Source organism: Rhynchophorus ferrugineus, unplaced genomic scaffold, assembly GCF_030347505.1.
Source record: "Rhynchophorus ferrugineus isolate W39M unplaced genomic scaffold, kcgeb_rfMv2 rfM1, whole genome shotgun sequence".
Classification (NCBI taxonomy): Eukaryota; Metazoa; Arthropoda; class Insecta; order Coleoptera; family Curculionidae; genus Rhynchophorus; species Rhynchophorus ferrugineus.
Window position 1 is genome coordinate 71,116,699 of NW_027472580.1, and position 15,416 is coordinate 71,132,114.

Sequence of the window (15,416 nt, forward strand, 5' to 3'; positions counted from 1 at the left end):
TTCAATCAACAATCATTCATTCAATAATCAAACATTCACACATTTTCATTAGTTAATTAGTTGTATAATATAGTTTCATTCAATAACTTACACGAAGACCTCCATAATGGTATCAAGCTAGTGAAAAACTCTGATGATGAAAGCAAATTATTCTACAAGGGCGGCATTAAAAAACTATTGGATTGTTGTCGAATAAAATAAGATTTCTAAAAAAAATTAAAATTAGTAACGAGACTTATTGAGCCATGGTTATGTAACGTTTTATAATATCCTCAACTGATATTATTTACAAAATATCAATACAATAATGGTAAAGTAACTTCACTTAAAGAAATATATTATAGCATTGATAATACGCAAATGGGCCAATCTAAAACAGACTCATTCAATATATTATCTAATACAAAAACGACAAAGACAAAGGCATATTTAATTATCTAATATTGTGGTTTGAATTTTTTTATATTAATTTGTATCTTACGACTGCTAAAGGGACTAACAACGAAAACCGTAAATTTGCAGACGAGACGACATGCTTATGTTATGTTACTGAATGATGTTGAGTGAGACGTCAAGACATAGGCATGTTTTGTTATATTCGAATAGTTTTATATCCTCACTATCATTTTCTATCGCCATTCAACAAGTCGTATCATCTATTCATAAAGTAAAATAGTTTTTAATTAAAATAATAGTTTTGTGCTTTAAGCCGTTTCATACTTCATAACATTTTGTTTTTGTCATCATATTTTTTTAAAGTCTTCCTTTAAAAACCTCATAGAGCACTTGCAAACATTATGTATATAAAATAAAACCCATAAATATTTTATAACAGAGATAACCAGCCAAGATATAACCATTATTAGCCAAAATTTAATTTATCAGAGATTCGGAGACAAAATATACTAAAAATAAACACAATATATTCAACACAAGACTTTCATCAAGTTATGTTAATTATCTACATTATTAACAATATAAATGTATAAAAATACGGCTAATCATTAGAATTAATTAGTTCACTCCCAAACTTAGGAGTATAATCAAGACGTGTTTTTTTCTGTCATAAAGTCTGTATATCCGTATTTTGTTACGGTCAACTTTTGGTTAACAACTACAGGGTACAAAGTAGTCAATCTAAAATGAACTGAATAACTGTTTCGAAATAAAGAAAGTGCCCCATTTTGCATTCATTACCGTGGGACAGTGAAAAAGACTTGTAGAATCGAAAAATATTGCATGTGTAATTAAACAAAACAGAAGTGATCTAAATGTATTTTGAAAACAAAACAATGTAGTAAATAGGCAACGAGCTAGCTACTTTCCGATCACATTTTTTTGCCAGGTTAGCCGAAAAAAAATCAGGAGACACAAAAAACATTATAATTTCACTGAACAATATTAGAACTATAAGAATGGACCAGAATTGGATGTAAACCAACAGTTGAAAAGCACTGGCTGGATAAAACGGGAAAAAGTCCGAAGTAACTCCTCGTTCAGAAGAAATGTATAAAGTACATTATAAAAAGAAATAATTTCGTTCCGACCACATATGTGTTATATAAGTTATATAGTTATAGTTGAGTTGCCGCAGGCAAATAGTAATTCATATAAAATACAAAGAGACCGATAGTACTTCTGGCCAAAAAAGTATACACTGAATTTGTCCAAAATTTAGAATAACTAACAACCGCATCGAGAATCCAAATATAACTAAAATATTTGTTGAAGTGCACAACCACTAATAATAACTAAAGGCGGCTCCGAAACGATAACCTTGAAAGATATCAGAAAAGAGATCTCTGAAGGCTTCCATCCAGTTCATGTCGATCAATGGAAAATATCCGGAAATGCCGATCCCAATAGTTCAAGTTAATGAAAAGAGGCACATATCTAACTTGAGTCACCACTTCTGTCTCTAACGAATTCAGCTACAGGCTCACAAAAATATCGGTTGTAATTTACAGTGTTATAAATGCCAAATATAAGACCATTCTTCAAACAAATGCAAAGCATAATCGATTTGCATAGAATATGCAGCAATGTAGTTGTAACACTAAATCAGGGAATACAAAAATGATATCTATTTTTTATTAATTAATGTTCCAATGCCTCTTGGACTTTTTAGTGTTGGGATTTACATAATCTTTTAACAAGCACAACAATTATTAAAAAAAAATTATATACAATTATGTATAAAAACTGGTAAGTCTATTATAAAAGGTATAAAATTGTAGTAATACAAACCGAAAATACATGGGTATATATACATATATAAACATATATAGATACATAAATATAAAAATACGCATATATACAGTTTATAACTAAAAAATGACCCAATACAGGACTATATTCCCGTGGAGTGGGGAGTAGTAGTAGTCAGAGCAAACATATCAGAAACAATTCATTGCTGGGCTCTCTCGCTACTACACCTCACCAATCCATGATACAAATCCACTCGCTAATACTTAAGACATGACGACCGCAATTTATGCCCTCATTCAACTCCGAACCTCACAAATAAACAAATAATGTATTTAGATCCCAGGTCTATAAATAATTTCCCTGGAACACCCGCTGAGTGCAGCACAACATACATACACACAACATCGAGATGGCGCTCATACAGAAAATCTTTTTAAAGCTACCAATCAGCCATTAGCAGTAGTACAACACTTCTCATAAAAAAAACAGTAACAAAAACCATTACTAGTTTCCATCGCAAAAATACACCAGCATCGAAGAAACTTCAATAATAATACAATTCATTGACAGAGCAATCCGGATTACCTCGCTATATCAACTATCAACTTAGCATACTACTACAAACTATTCGATAGAACTTCCACCAAACTCATTAAAAATTAAAAAACCTTAAACTTCGCCCTCATCATTTCTAGGAAGCCTCACTACACTGATCTTGGAAATATCTCATCAAGCGTTGATTTATTTATGAATAAAAATGTAAACCGCCCTGTGAAGCTATCGGTATACAATTAAATTACTGCATATTCTGATTTCTCTCTTGTTATTGTGGTAGCATCTTTTGCAGCTGACCGAATTTGTTCAATTATATTTTTGGTATGTTGCTCAAGATTATCACTACTTTTAAGTATTACTTTTAAACTGATTTGTTCCTGTAGTATTAATCTGAATTTGCCCCAGTCAATATATTTGTTGGTAAGATTAGGCTTATTTGTTTTCTTAACAAAAGAAAACTGGAGTGTGATCAGATGTTAGATCGCACAAGCTTTCTCTACTAATTTGATTTAATGAGATGCCTTTTGAAATGTAGAAATCCAGCAAGTATATCCAGCAGCTGCGACTTTATTACTGTCTGTGGACCAGTAAGTGGGTTCGCGCCATGACTGATAATTACAATTTGTAAAGGCAATTACAAATTACAAAGGTTAATGGCTTAGAGTAATTCGTTTCCTTTTACAGATCTTATATTATTCGTAAATCTCAAGCTGTATGTTTAACATTAAAGTCTCCACCAATAATAAAACTTGGGCCTAATTTTAAAAATATATCTTTATATTGTTGTTGTGTCATTTTATGTCTTGGTGGACAGTATATAGTGCCAATATGTATTGCAGCCCAGTTTTTTCTTCATTTTTAAACTGTTCTTGTTCGAAATTTTATTTATTGTATTAATATAATATTAGTAAATTTTGTTTAATTATTAAAGCTGTTCCGCCTCGAGCCCGTTCGCTGGGGTGTAGTGTCCAGTAAGCAGCATAACCCCGTATTTTAATGTATTTTTTTAGAGAAATGTGTTTCCGATATGGCAGCTATATCTATGTTACTTGTTTTCAAAAATCATTCTAGTTCCCAGACTCTTTGATTTAGTCCATTTGCGTTCCATGTTATAATTCTTAAGAACCAATTACCCATTTTTGTTTTTCTTTAGATTGTTTTGGGTAGTTTTAGTTACCAATCCGAACTTATACAATTTTTCCACCCTGTCTGCTTCTGGAATTCTTTGAGCAATTTCAGCATGTCGACAATAGTTGGCTCGTTGGCCGCAGCTTCCTGCGGTTTTGATATTGATATTTTGGTGGCGTATATATTTTCGACCGATGGTCTCGCGGTTTCTTGGGTTTTTTTTTATTTTCAACGGCAGATATTGTTTTAGATTTTTAGGCTTTGCCAATTTGTCTTAAGCGCTGTTCTGCTATAATTTTCTTTGGCTGAAGTTCTTTCTTTATTTTATATACTGCACATCCTTTATAATTGGCAATAATTGGCAGTTATTTTCTGCACTGAGTTGTGTGATGTTTACCGCCACATTTCACAGACCTTGGTTCCCCACTGCAGAAAATTTTAGCATGTCCAAGCTGTTGACAGTTTGTGCATTGTGGTATATTATTATTTATCTTCGGAGGTTCTGCTTTTATCCTACAGTCTACTAAATAATCATCATATATATTTTTATTATTTTCATTTTGTATCATATCTATGTAGAAAAACGGAAAAGTTTTAATTTATATTTCACCATTCACATTAATTGTCTTTATTACTATAGGCATGACGATCGCCTCTTCATGTCCGTAAGCCCATAATTCCGATTTAATGTCGTCTTGATTTATTGTGGACGGTAATCTTCTAATGACGACTCTGTACCGCTTATCACTTTTTAACTAATAAGTGTTGAATGAGTTGCTCTTCTTCATCTCAATGAGATGCTTTTTAACATTAGTGCAATCCGTTTCATAATTAAGGATTACGTTAGTATCATCGTTAGGCAAAGATTTAAACTGCAATCGGTTAGTAATTTCATACATAACAAATAAAAATATAAGAAAGGATGGTCGACCAAGTTTTATTTTTTCTTAAATAGGTGGAAGGGAATCAACAACTGGCACCTAAGTAGCAAAAAGTCATAATTAAAGAATTATCATCAATAATCGAATAAGAGGCTTATGAATGTGGGCAACTAGCGACCCTCACGCTGATTTGTTGAAACAACAAATGTAAATAACGAAGAATATATTTAAACCTTCCCGCTATTTTATAAATATCTAGTGCAAAGTGAAAATACAACAACAGTTTATGATTTTTGGGTTTATGAACTTATCCAATTCACAAGCTGACAAAATCTTAGTCTATATGAGTCTAAAACTTGGACACTATAACCTAAATAATAAAGTACTCTAAATATAATAAGTTTTTTAACGTGGTTCACCCCAAAATAGCGGTAAAAATCCTCAGAACTATGTATCTAATTTGCTCTTGATCTAAAAAATTTGCTTTTTTGTAAAATGATCTGCTTCAACTTCGCTCTGATTTGACGGGTCTAAACTGTTGCCGCCAATAATACAATTTTCTCGCAATTTAGATTCTTTATGGGCAACAAATTCCGTGATATTTGCCGAGAAACCCGTCTCTCCAACTTGAGATATGATCGGATTTAGCTCGACACGCTCCCCCATAAACACCTCACTTAATTAATCACAAAATAAAAAAGCAGCAAATTTTTAGTTCAGTAACAGCAAAAAACAAAATCACAGTCATCAAATGCCCTCCAAACTGACCAGATTTGGGATTTTAAAATTTCTAGCAATTTTTCATGATCAAAGAACGTGGCCGAGGGAAAAAGTTCCCATCAGAAAAAAAGGAGACACCAAAGTCTTATTTCGAAAAAAGACAATAGTTTATAATGCAGTTTATTGTGAAGGGAATGTATTTTAAGTGAATATTTTAAAGTGTAATATAAATCATTCTGTGCTCTATAATTGTAACGGCAGGCTGAGACTGCTGACGAAAACAATATTAAATACAACTACCAAGTTTTTAGAAAGCAACCGAAATGTTGTACTTATATTAATAATGTATCCCTTTCGATCAACTGGCTGTAAAAAATTTGCGAAAAAAGATTCCGTTTAACTCAAAAAAAAAAAATTTTTTTATCAAAAGCTTGTTCACAAAGATTAAAAAAGCATTACTAATACCAATAAATGCCTGACAAATTAAAAAGTTGGATCTTACAGGCAAATTTTGCTGCTACCTGCGATATCAAAATTATTTGAGAAACTGTTGTTGAAACGTAATAAACCATTTATAGAAATCCCAGATTTCCAGTTTGGATTTCGAAACCACCACTCGACAATCGATCACGTGTACAGTATAAACAATATACAAAAGAAGTAAGTTGCTACCGTGAAATTACTGTCTACTGTTGGAATCATATATTTCCGAAACAAAATGTAGAATCTCGCATGTGGACCATTCTCAACACTTAAACCTATTTCGGATGGAATTCCACACAGTAGTGTCTTGGGACCACTCATATATCTGCTCTATATTGCTGATATCCCAACAACAAAAGAAACGGTACTTGGAACATTTGCCGACTACACAGTTATCATGGCAAAAGATGTATCTCTGTCTAAGACAGTAGAATAGTAGATTAGTAGTAGCGATCAACAAAATCTACAAATGTACTAGAGACTGGAAAATACAGCTTAATAGTAATAGAATAGTATTGACAAAAACCTAATTATATCATTTAACGGATGCCCGATTAATCAAGCACAATCAGCTAAACACGTCAGAATATATCTCGATGGTAGGTTAATGATTATCAACTGGCAAAGCCATCCTATCCACAGCAAAGCCAAATCACATTTCTCACAAGACCATCCTCTGTGCCTGAGGGGACCAGATTAATATCGTATATTATGAACTGTCGAAACAGTTAATATTGACTGCTATCAATAACAAATGATCATTTTGAACCGTGCATTGAGCGAAAATATCAACAAAATGCTCAAAAACTTGATAAAGGTTTTTTGCACCATAACAACGCCAATCAGAGAGCAAAACCAGTCAAAGAAGTGTTCAATACACATTTCATAAGTTGGATGGGAAGTTTTACAGCACCCGCCGTACTCTCCAGACCTGACTCCATATGACTGCCACCTTTTCGCATAGATAAAGTATGCACTTACAGAACAGCATTTCTCCGATGTCAAAGAAATTAAAAATGGCTCGATAAATTACTTAGCTCAAAAGAAAAACTATTATTTTGAAATGCTATTCATAAATTGCCAGAGAGATGAGCAAAGTGTATCAGATGCCAAATACTTAATTTTAATTATCCGTTGTTAAGTAAACGTATTTCCTTTAACGATAAAAAACTGGAAATGAATTACCGATACACCTGGTGCATGCAAATTCAGATCTAGTGAAATCCATTTATAATATAACACTAACATGTAGATAAGTTGATCCAATACTGAAATAATGTAAACATATTATATAAAATAAAATATAGAAATGTTACAGAAAAATTTCATCCGAAAATATTAGACATTAGGTTTGTAGACAAAAAAGCAAATGCAAAAACCTAAAGTGATTTCATAAGATTATTTTCAAAAAATTATAATTATTGTAATTGATTAAAAGGCAGATTTGAATCAAAAAATTCAATCAAATTAAAATAATCGACGTTTGTAATTGATTAAAGCGATAACGTTATATTATACTCTATATGCTAACATAGAATCTGATTTATATTTACGTAATGTTTGTTTTAAATTTATATTACGTTTTAGCATCTGGGTTATTTTCCTGAAATTACAAGGGGATTTGGGTGAAAATAAAAAAGTCATACTTTATTTACAGTCTATTTAATGAAGTCATAGTTATAAGCAATACTAACAATCTTAAAATTATATACACACCTACTACTTATTTAATTAAGTAGTACAGAAAATACAACATTTACACATAATATTGACTCGATATTAAATTGGTAAAAATTGTTGACAAATAATTGTTGACCTGAAAAAATTATATAAAAATGACATAATACATATGTTAACTGGATAATCGCAAAATAAATAATGCCGATATAACTCCCCGAATCAACTACTTGTGCTTAGATTTCTTCTTCTTTTTTTTCGCTTTCTTGTGCTTCTTACGTTTGCGATCTTTTTCGGAATCACTGGAGTCGCCACTAGATTCCGTACTGCTACTACTGCTATCTCGCCTCTTCTTCTTCTTATGCTTTTTCTTCTTCTTCTTTCTCCTTTCCTCTTCTGAGCTTGAACTGGTCGATTCTGAACTGCTACTCTCATCGTCTGCCTCGCTCCTTCTGGCTTCCTTATGTTTTTTAGCTATCTTGTCAATTTCGCTAGCCACTTCCTCGTCGTGTAATTCCAAATCATAGTCAGGTTCGAAATTAACTTCGTCTACTGTTGGTTTTCGTTTTTCCGTGGCCGATTTCGGTTTGGCTTGATCAGCGGCAATATCAATATCGCCCTCTTGCTTCTTTGTCTTCTCTTTTTCCTTCTTGGGCTTTTTATCTTTGCGTTTACGTTTGCGCTCTTCGCTGTCTGAGCGTGACAACGATCGTCGCCGTTTTTCTCGCCGATCATCCGGTCTTTCCCTATCGTCCCTCCTGGGACGTCGCTGTCTCTCCAACATTTTATCGCTCCGTTCTCTGCGTTTATCTTTGTCGTGGCTGTACTCTCGTTTCCTGGATCGGGATCTATGTCGATCCGGCCGACGATGTTCTTGAATCTCGATTCGACGCTCTCTCCTAGAAAATGGAGACGGACTTTTGCTGCGTCGATTATCCAACAGGCTAATTCTTGGATCTGGATCGTTCACTTTTACTCCAAGCCGATCTTTAACAGACAATCGCGGCTTCTCGACAAAACTCTCGTTGGTTTTAATTTCATCGCCAGCATCCTTTTTATCGTCAGCATAAAGTACAGCTCGATCGCTGCTAATCTTTTTAATTTCAATTGGCCTAATGGAATTAATCGCCCTAGCAAAAATCACGTTCTCCGCCCTTTTCAACACTTCATTGGAGACCTTGGCGGGTTTGATGTTGCTATGTTCTTTGTACTCCTTCGGACTGTTTGGTATTTGACCGTCCTCATCCACCTCCCACTTGGATTTTTCGGGAACCGGTGCCAGTATATCGCTATCCTCTAGCTTAATATCAGTATCTGAATGCAGCTCCAGTATACTATTGTCTTCTTCTTCTACTTCTTTATGGACTTCACTCTCAGAATTTTCAGGTTCCCCAGCAACGTCTTCGCTGAATATTCCCTGATTTTCCATTACCACATCTTTACTTTCAAGCATAGAATCGTACTTCATCGGACCAAAATCCTCAACTACCTCCTTGTGTACATCTTTTTCGGGTATGATTTTGTCATAGAGGTTCAACGTAGGTTCCACTTCCTTTTCCTCTTTTTCAGATTTGGCTAGTTCTTCCTCTTCCAACGCTCGTCTAGCCTCTTCAATAGCCTTCCGTTTAGCTTCCTCCTTACGCGCTTCTTCTTCCCGCTTTCGTTTCTCATCCTCAATAAACCTGAGTCTCCGTTCTTCTTTTTTATGTTCTTCCGCTTGCTTTTTAAGTTCCCGTTCTCGTTCTTTCTCTTCGTCGTCGCGGCTCCTTCGATCATCTTGTTTCTTAAAATCATCACTTTTCTTGGTCTTCAATTTCTCGTCAACTTTTCTCTTATCGTCTACGTTTTCATTCTCCTCGCTGTCCTCTTCGCCTTTTGGTATCACCTGTTTGAACTCGTCCTTCTTATCTTTTTTGTCCTTCTCGACGCGCTTATGGTGCTTCTCCTTCTTATCCTTCTTCCGCTTCTTTTCTTCCTTCCTTTCCTTATGCTTCTTCTTATCCTTTCCCCGCCGCTTGTCAAGCTCCAAATAATCCTTGTCTCTTTCTCTATCTCGGTCGCGTCTTTTGTCATCTCTAGAATTCGAGGTCGATGTGGTTCTACGTCTCGACGGTGACTCGTCCTTCGATTTCGGGCTAGGATTTCTCCACTTTTCCGGTGATACTACACGCGACCGAGATTTCCGCTCGTCTCGCCTTCGAGGTTTGTCTCTCTTGTCTCTATCTTCGTCCTTAAAGGTGGGATTCCTCTCCGTTTCTTTCTCCTTGAGTTCCGGCGTTTTACGATCCCTAACAAAATCGCAAACGGGCGGGGGCTCCGTTTCGAGACCGGGCACAGGGGGTTGGTCGATTCCTGGTGGAGCGATCTCCTCGTATTTTCTCTGGAGAGGGATATTTTGGAGGTAGTCACGCGGCTGATACCTAAACAAAGAAATCAGAATTAGGAAACAATACGAGGAACTTTCATTTGCTTAGAAAAAAAAACACAAATAATACCTTTACCCATAGAAAATAATCACTTATTCGTAGAATGTGATTTAATCTGAATCTATGTTATTCAAAATAGCATTGAACTTTGGGTTGATTATTGGATCTGATTCTTAAAATATGATTTCATCAGGAAGAAATTTAATACTAACGGAGAAAAGGTACATTACCAATAGTGAATTATCATAGTGAGTTAACCAATACCGTGAATTTAAATTGCGACAATCCGGAATTCTTCATCCATCTTCTTAATCTGGTGTTATCCGCATAATCAATGGTCTTCCGTTGAAGATTTTGATGTTCTTTAGGAAGAAATAACACAGACTTTCGTCATTGTAAAATAATTTATTTTTCAGTTGTTAACAATAAATTACATAGTTAATATCAAAAATCACAGCCCAATATTAAAATCACAGTAACAATAAAAATACGTAAATCAGTAAAAACAAAAATTACTACGGCATTAGATGTTACAATAATAACAATAAGTATAATGTAAACAATGTTTCAATCATTTCATTGTATAAATTAGCCTGCACAATCCTCTAGATAACAATGCATTTTAAATTAAATTTCTCACATGATGTACATATTTCGATTTATTGTCTGCATAAACTTATTCTATTATCAGATATTTCTGTCATACGTTTAGGTGATCCAATTCAGATAAGTTATCCCAAGTGCCGTATATCGCGTAATCGACTTGTCATTGTACTTTCCGACATAAAAGTTTCACTATTCTTTTTTAAAAGCAGATATTACAAATTTAAATTTTAAAAAATCTTTGTAAAAATATGTGCAACGTTTTACATTAATTATTGTAATAAGAATGAATATTTGAATATACAATGTACAAATACATAAATCAAAATTACCCATATATTTATTGTAGAAATGTCTCTGGCTCAACTTACATTAAATAATTAAATGTTACAAAAATATTAGGTTGATAAGAAAGTATTTTCAGTTTATTATTCTATTATTCTCAGAAAATTTACAAAACAGAAATTACCTTCTTCTTAAACTAATATATTAGCATTTTAACAAAAAAAGATTAAACACTTTATAAAATAAAAAGTGTATAAAATATCTATCCATGGCATCAGTGTTCCAACGATATAAGTAAATGTCATATTCAATTAGGTGATATTGATGAGCAATATTGGCCCTGTTATTATTTTATAATCCAAATCGGATTAAGCTATATATATTTTTAAAAACGGCGTAATAAACTACTACAACAGCCAATGCATGTTACAAATGACGTAGAATATTCTGCCAGTTGCAATTTGTAAAAATGTAAAATTCGCTTTAAACCCCCAGAGAATTTTTAATTCCCATTTTATCCCATTTATTTTTATTAGAGATTGAATGCTGTCTTATTCGTCGGAACTACTAGTGGATGTTGCCAAATATCTGTAAAATCCTTCAAAACATTACTGAAAAAAATTAGAAGTTATAAACCGACAAACGTCGTAAACTAAGGTAAAATTTGATGCGACAACATTGAGGCAAGCGGATGTCATAAATTGGCTATTTTATTGGCCGCGCTATAGCTGTTAATGATTGTGAAAGAGAAATAAAAAAACCCACCAAAACTGCATATAATGCAACTAAAAAGAATTGCCAGTTAAAATAAAATGTTTTACTAGATATAGAAATGATTTCACTTAAGACGTAGGCCTGTGTTTGTGCGTAATTAATGGACCTGAGAACTAAAGATAACAACGGAAGTGTCACGTATTCAGTAATTGTGCATTGGGACAACTTCGTGGGCATGTATTATGAATAATGGCTATAAAAATAAATAAAATTGTTAAATTTGAGAAAATAATAATTCTTATCAGAAACATCACTTGTGAAGGCATCCTGCCTGTCGCCCGAGTATAATTCACAACTTTTATAATATGCGACCGAGCGTTGCCATGTAAAAGGATGATCTTGCACCTGTTATGTCTGATGACGTTGCTATTTTTGCAACAATATCTTGTTGAGTTTGTTCAGCTGCCGTGGTAGACAACTACAGTAATAGTTCCACTCGGTTTAGCGGCTCCTTATCCCACCATATGTGCATCAAAAGGTCACGGTCATGCATATTCGATGTCCATGTGGATGGGTCTCCCGGACTAACCCATGCCTTTTTAGGTTCGAAATTGTCGTAGTAAATCTACTTTTCATCGCCAGTTACAACACTTCACAAAAAGTTGTTCTTTTTCTTGCCTAGGAGGCAATGAAGCAGCGATGTTGAAACGATTCGAAATGATATTTTAACATATTAACATTAACATATAACATATTCATATAGTAGCTACTTTCCCTTCTTTTGAATAATTCCTTTGAGTAATATGTGGCAATAGCTGATTTATCAACTGTTAAAGTGTCTGAAAACTCTTTAAGTGTTTTAACTGGGTTTTCCTCTAATAATTTTTGCAATTCCTTAAATCAAACAATTCAGAATTTATTTTGTTTAATTCGTGTTGGTAGACTGTTGGTTATTTGGTATTTGATTCCATCAAAATTCTATAACTGTCGACATTCTATTATACCTATAACCTGACCATTATCATTCTCATTCATTTCATTTTCTCATTCATCATTATCATCATTTTGGATTATCAAAATACATGAATTTTTCAGGCTCCATTTCAATGCATCAATTTTAAAATTTCTATTGCTCAATTTCAAAAACTTTTCGATTCTTCCCAACCATGCAAACTTTTTGATTCATAATTTCTTCGCCAATACATTGAAGTTCATTACTTTGAGGCCAGATTGAAAATTGTGATATATAGAGCAGCTATAAACTCCCACAAGTGTCAACAGGACTTTTTCAAATCAACGAAAAAAATATGATGAATGTAAAATGTGTATTTTTACATTTAATCTACCTTTAGCACATGCAATACTAATAATGGCAGACAAAACGTCACTCGTCACAGGAAAACCTTAAAACTATCGAACTTGACAGCTTATACTATCATTAAGCACACAACATTAAAATGTGCGATAAATGACACTGATAAGGATATGTACCAGCAGACTTCTTTCTTTTGAAAAATCTTGTACAACCAATTACATGACAAAGTAAATTAGCAACGCTTCTCCGCATATTGTAAAATTCGTAGGAAGCTATTTGGATGTCATAGTGTTATATATAACACTAATTCATCCTTGTATCCAATCGATAGCACTTCATCTAGTTACGCAGCTTTTCCATTCTTATGTAGGCATTCAAAATTCATCAACGATATGCCCTAACGTTTTATTTGATTATTAGTATATTGTTAAATATGATCAGGATCCTGTGCCCATATATTCCAATTCTTTCAAACTTATAATTAGACTCAGGTGCGGTTTTTACATTTCTAATTGATTTTAAGAATCTATAGAAAAATATATTCGCATCTATGAAAATATATTATGTTTGTTTGTTAACTTAAATTTATATCACTATTATACCATTATGCTCCACAAATCTATTAGATACTACTGATTTATAGTTTAGTTGTTGATCGGCCTGTTCATACTAACATATAATTTCGCTGTTAATTTGAATTATTAGTACTTTCAGTTTAACTTTTAATTCTCTCAATTTCTAGCTTTCTGGAAAATTGAAACTTTCATCGGTTATCATACTTCCATTTGTAGACATGTCATCAAACATTGCCTTTATTACGCCATTACAGTCAATAAAATCAATCGAAAACACTAATGCTAACCTAAACCTAATGACGTATGGTTATCATGTTAGTAATGTGCGTGTATGTGATATGTGATACTGATACAATCTTAAACTTAGCACAGTTAGCGCTAATTCAACTGTGCACTAGATTTCCTTTTTTTTTCGTTAAATTCCGCAATTTAACAAATATTAGGTACTCATGGTACCGATGTCGAATGATATAAGCAAAGACTCAATAAATATAATGGTGCTGCTTGAAAAGACTTATATAACATTGTAATGGTTACACCATGAAGATATGCACTGTCCCTACGATATTTTAAAACTTAAAACAATAAACTATTTTCAAGTAATGATACCTGTTTATGTCACAACCTTTCGTTTAGGATTAAATATGAACAAACTGACAGTCTTGTCAGGTAAGCTAGTTGAGAATAAAAATAAAAATTCCACAATTAAAAGATCTTATAAAATTAAAATAAATTTGAGGAAATTTAACGATAAAAGGTATCATGTATTTGAGCACAGTTGTTGGCACTTGAATACTATTTTGTTGGATATGCTATATGTATGTGAATAGCCCTTATAGAAACAAGCAAGTGCTGGTTGCAGACAAAGTTCAAAGGCCTTCGAAAAAAATACTGGGCAATCATGTTATAATTACTATAAAATTACAATATTCTCTAACAAAAAATGTGGGTAGATACATAAGAAGTGGGTAGATCTAATTTAAAGGAACATATTTTTTTTTAATTGGGTAAGGTCATATATTATTCTGGCAATATGGCGATACCGCGTGGAGAGAACGATGTTGGTTTGTTTTTCAGCGAACCATTTTCGCGTCATAATCAAAAGGACCGAAGGTATCATAATCCATCATGTCTGGTGGATAACTTTGGTCAGTAGTAAAGTCAAAAGTCGTGAGTGAGTGCGTGATTCAATCTCTAATAGTGTGTGATGGACCAAGCGTTGGCACGCAAGAGAATGACTTTCGGTTAGTTACTCGCTATTGCTGGTTTTCGTAGCACCTCGTAATGCACTACATATTGTTCTCACTACATGCACAGCGCAATAGTTTATGGAAATGGATATTCTTCCACTTCTGAGTTAATATGGATTATGTTCTCCTAGAACAATCCATCACTTTTTGCGCTTGAGATTGTCGCAGTAGATTCAATTCATTCAAATTCATTAAAAATAATTTAAAGTTTTTTTAATAATGTTTAAAAAACATCGAAAAATAGACTGACAAAAATATCGATATTTTTCCGGCATCCCTATCGTTCGACTTATTGCAATAATAATCAATCTCGAGTTGAATAAGCCTCAAATATCGATAAACTACTAGACAACATCAATCAGAAAATGTATTAGACGATTATATGCGATAATATAAATCTTAGTGTGCACATCGGCATTTTAATGAGGCTATATTTTGCTATAACTATATCTAACTATATAAGCTATAACTTCCATCAAGTAAGCCTTGTTATTCTTGCACAGCACACATATGATCTTCGTACGATAATATTGAGTAAAAAGAAAAGATTTTTGAACATTCTTGGTCCTCTAGGCCAAACAAAAATAATAGATATC

General features: G+C 33.4%; 2 protein-coding genes across 5 annotated transcripts in view; one reads left to right on the plus strand and one right to left on the minus strand.

Moving 5' to 3' along the window:
- LOC143189948 (odorant receptor 4) overlaps positions 1-15,416 on the plus strand; it is a 39,573-nt gene that overhangs the window by 8,359 nt on the left and 15,798 nt on the right. The gene's annotated exons all lie outside the window — the stretch shown is intronic.
- The window catches only part of snama (something that sticks like glue), a 31,078-nt gene continuing 23,282 nt past the window's right edge, over positions 7,621-15,416 (minus strand). For all 4 annotated transcript variants that reach the window (XM_076393946.1, XM_076393955.1, XM_076393938.1 and 1 more), the window contains one exon: positions 7,621-10,072. In XM_076393946.1, the coding sequence (XP_076250061.1) occupies positions 7,879-10,072 (2,194 nt within the window). In that variant the 3' untranslated portion in view covers positions 7,621-7,878. The remainder of the gene's footprint in view (positions 10,073-15,416) is intronic.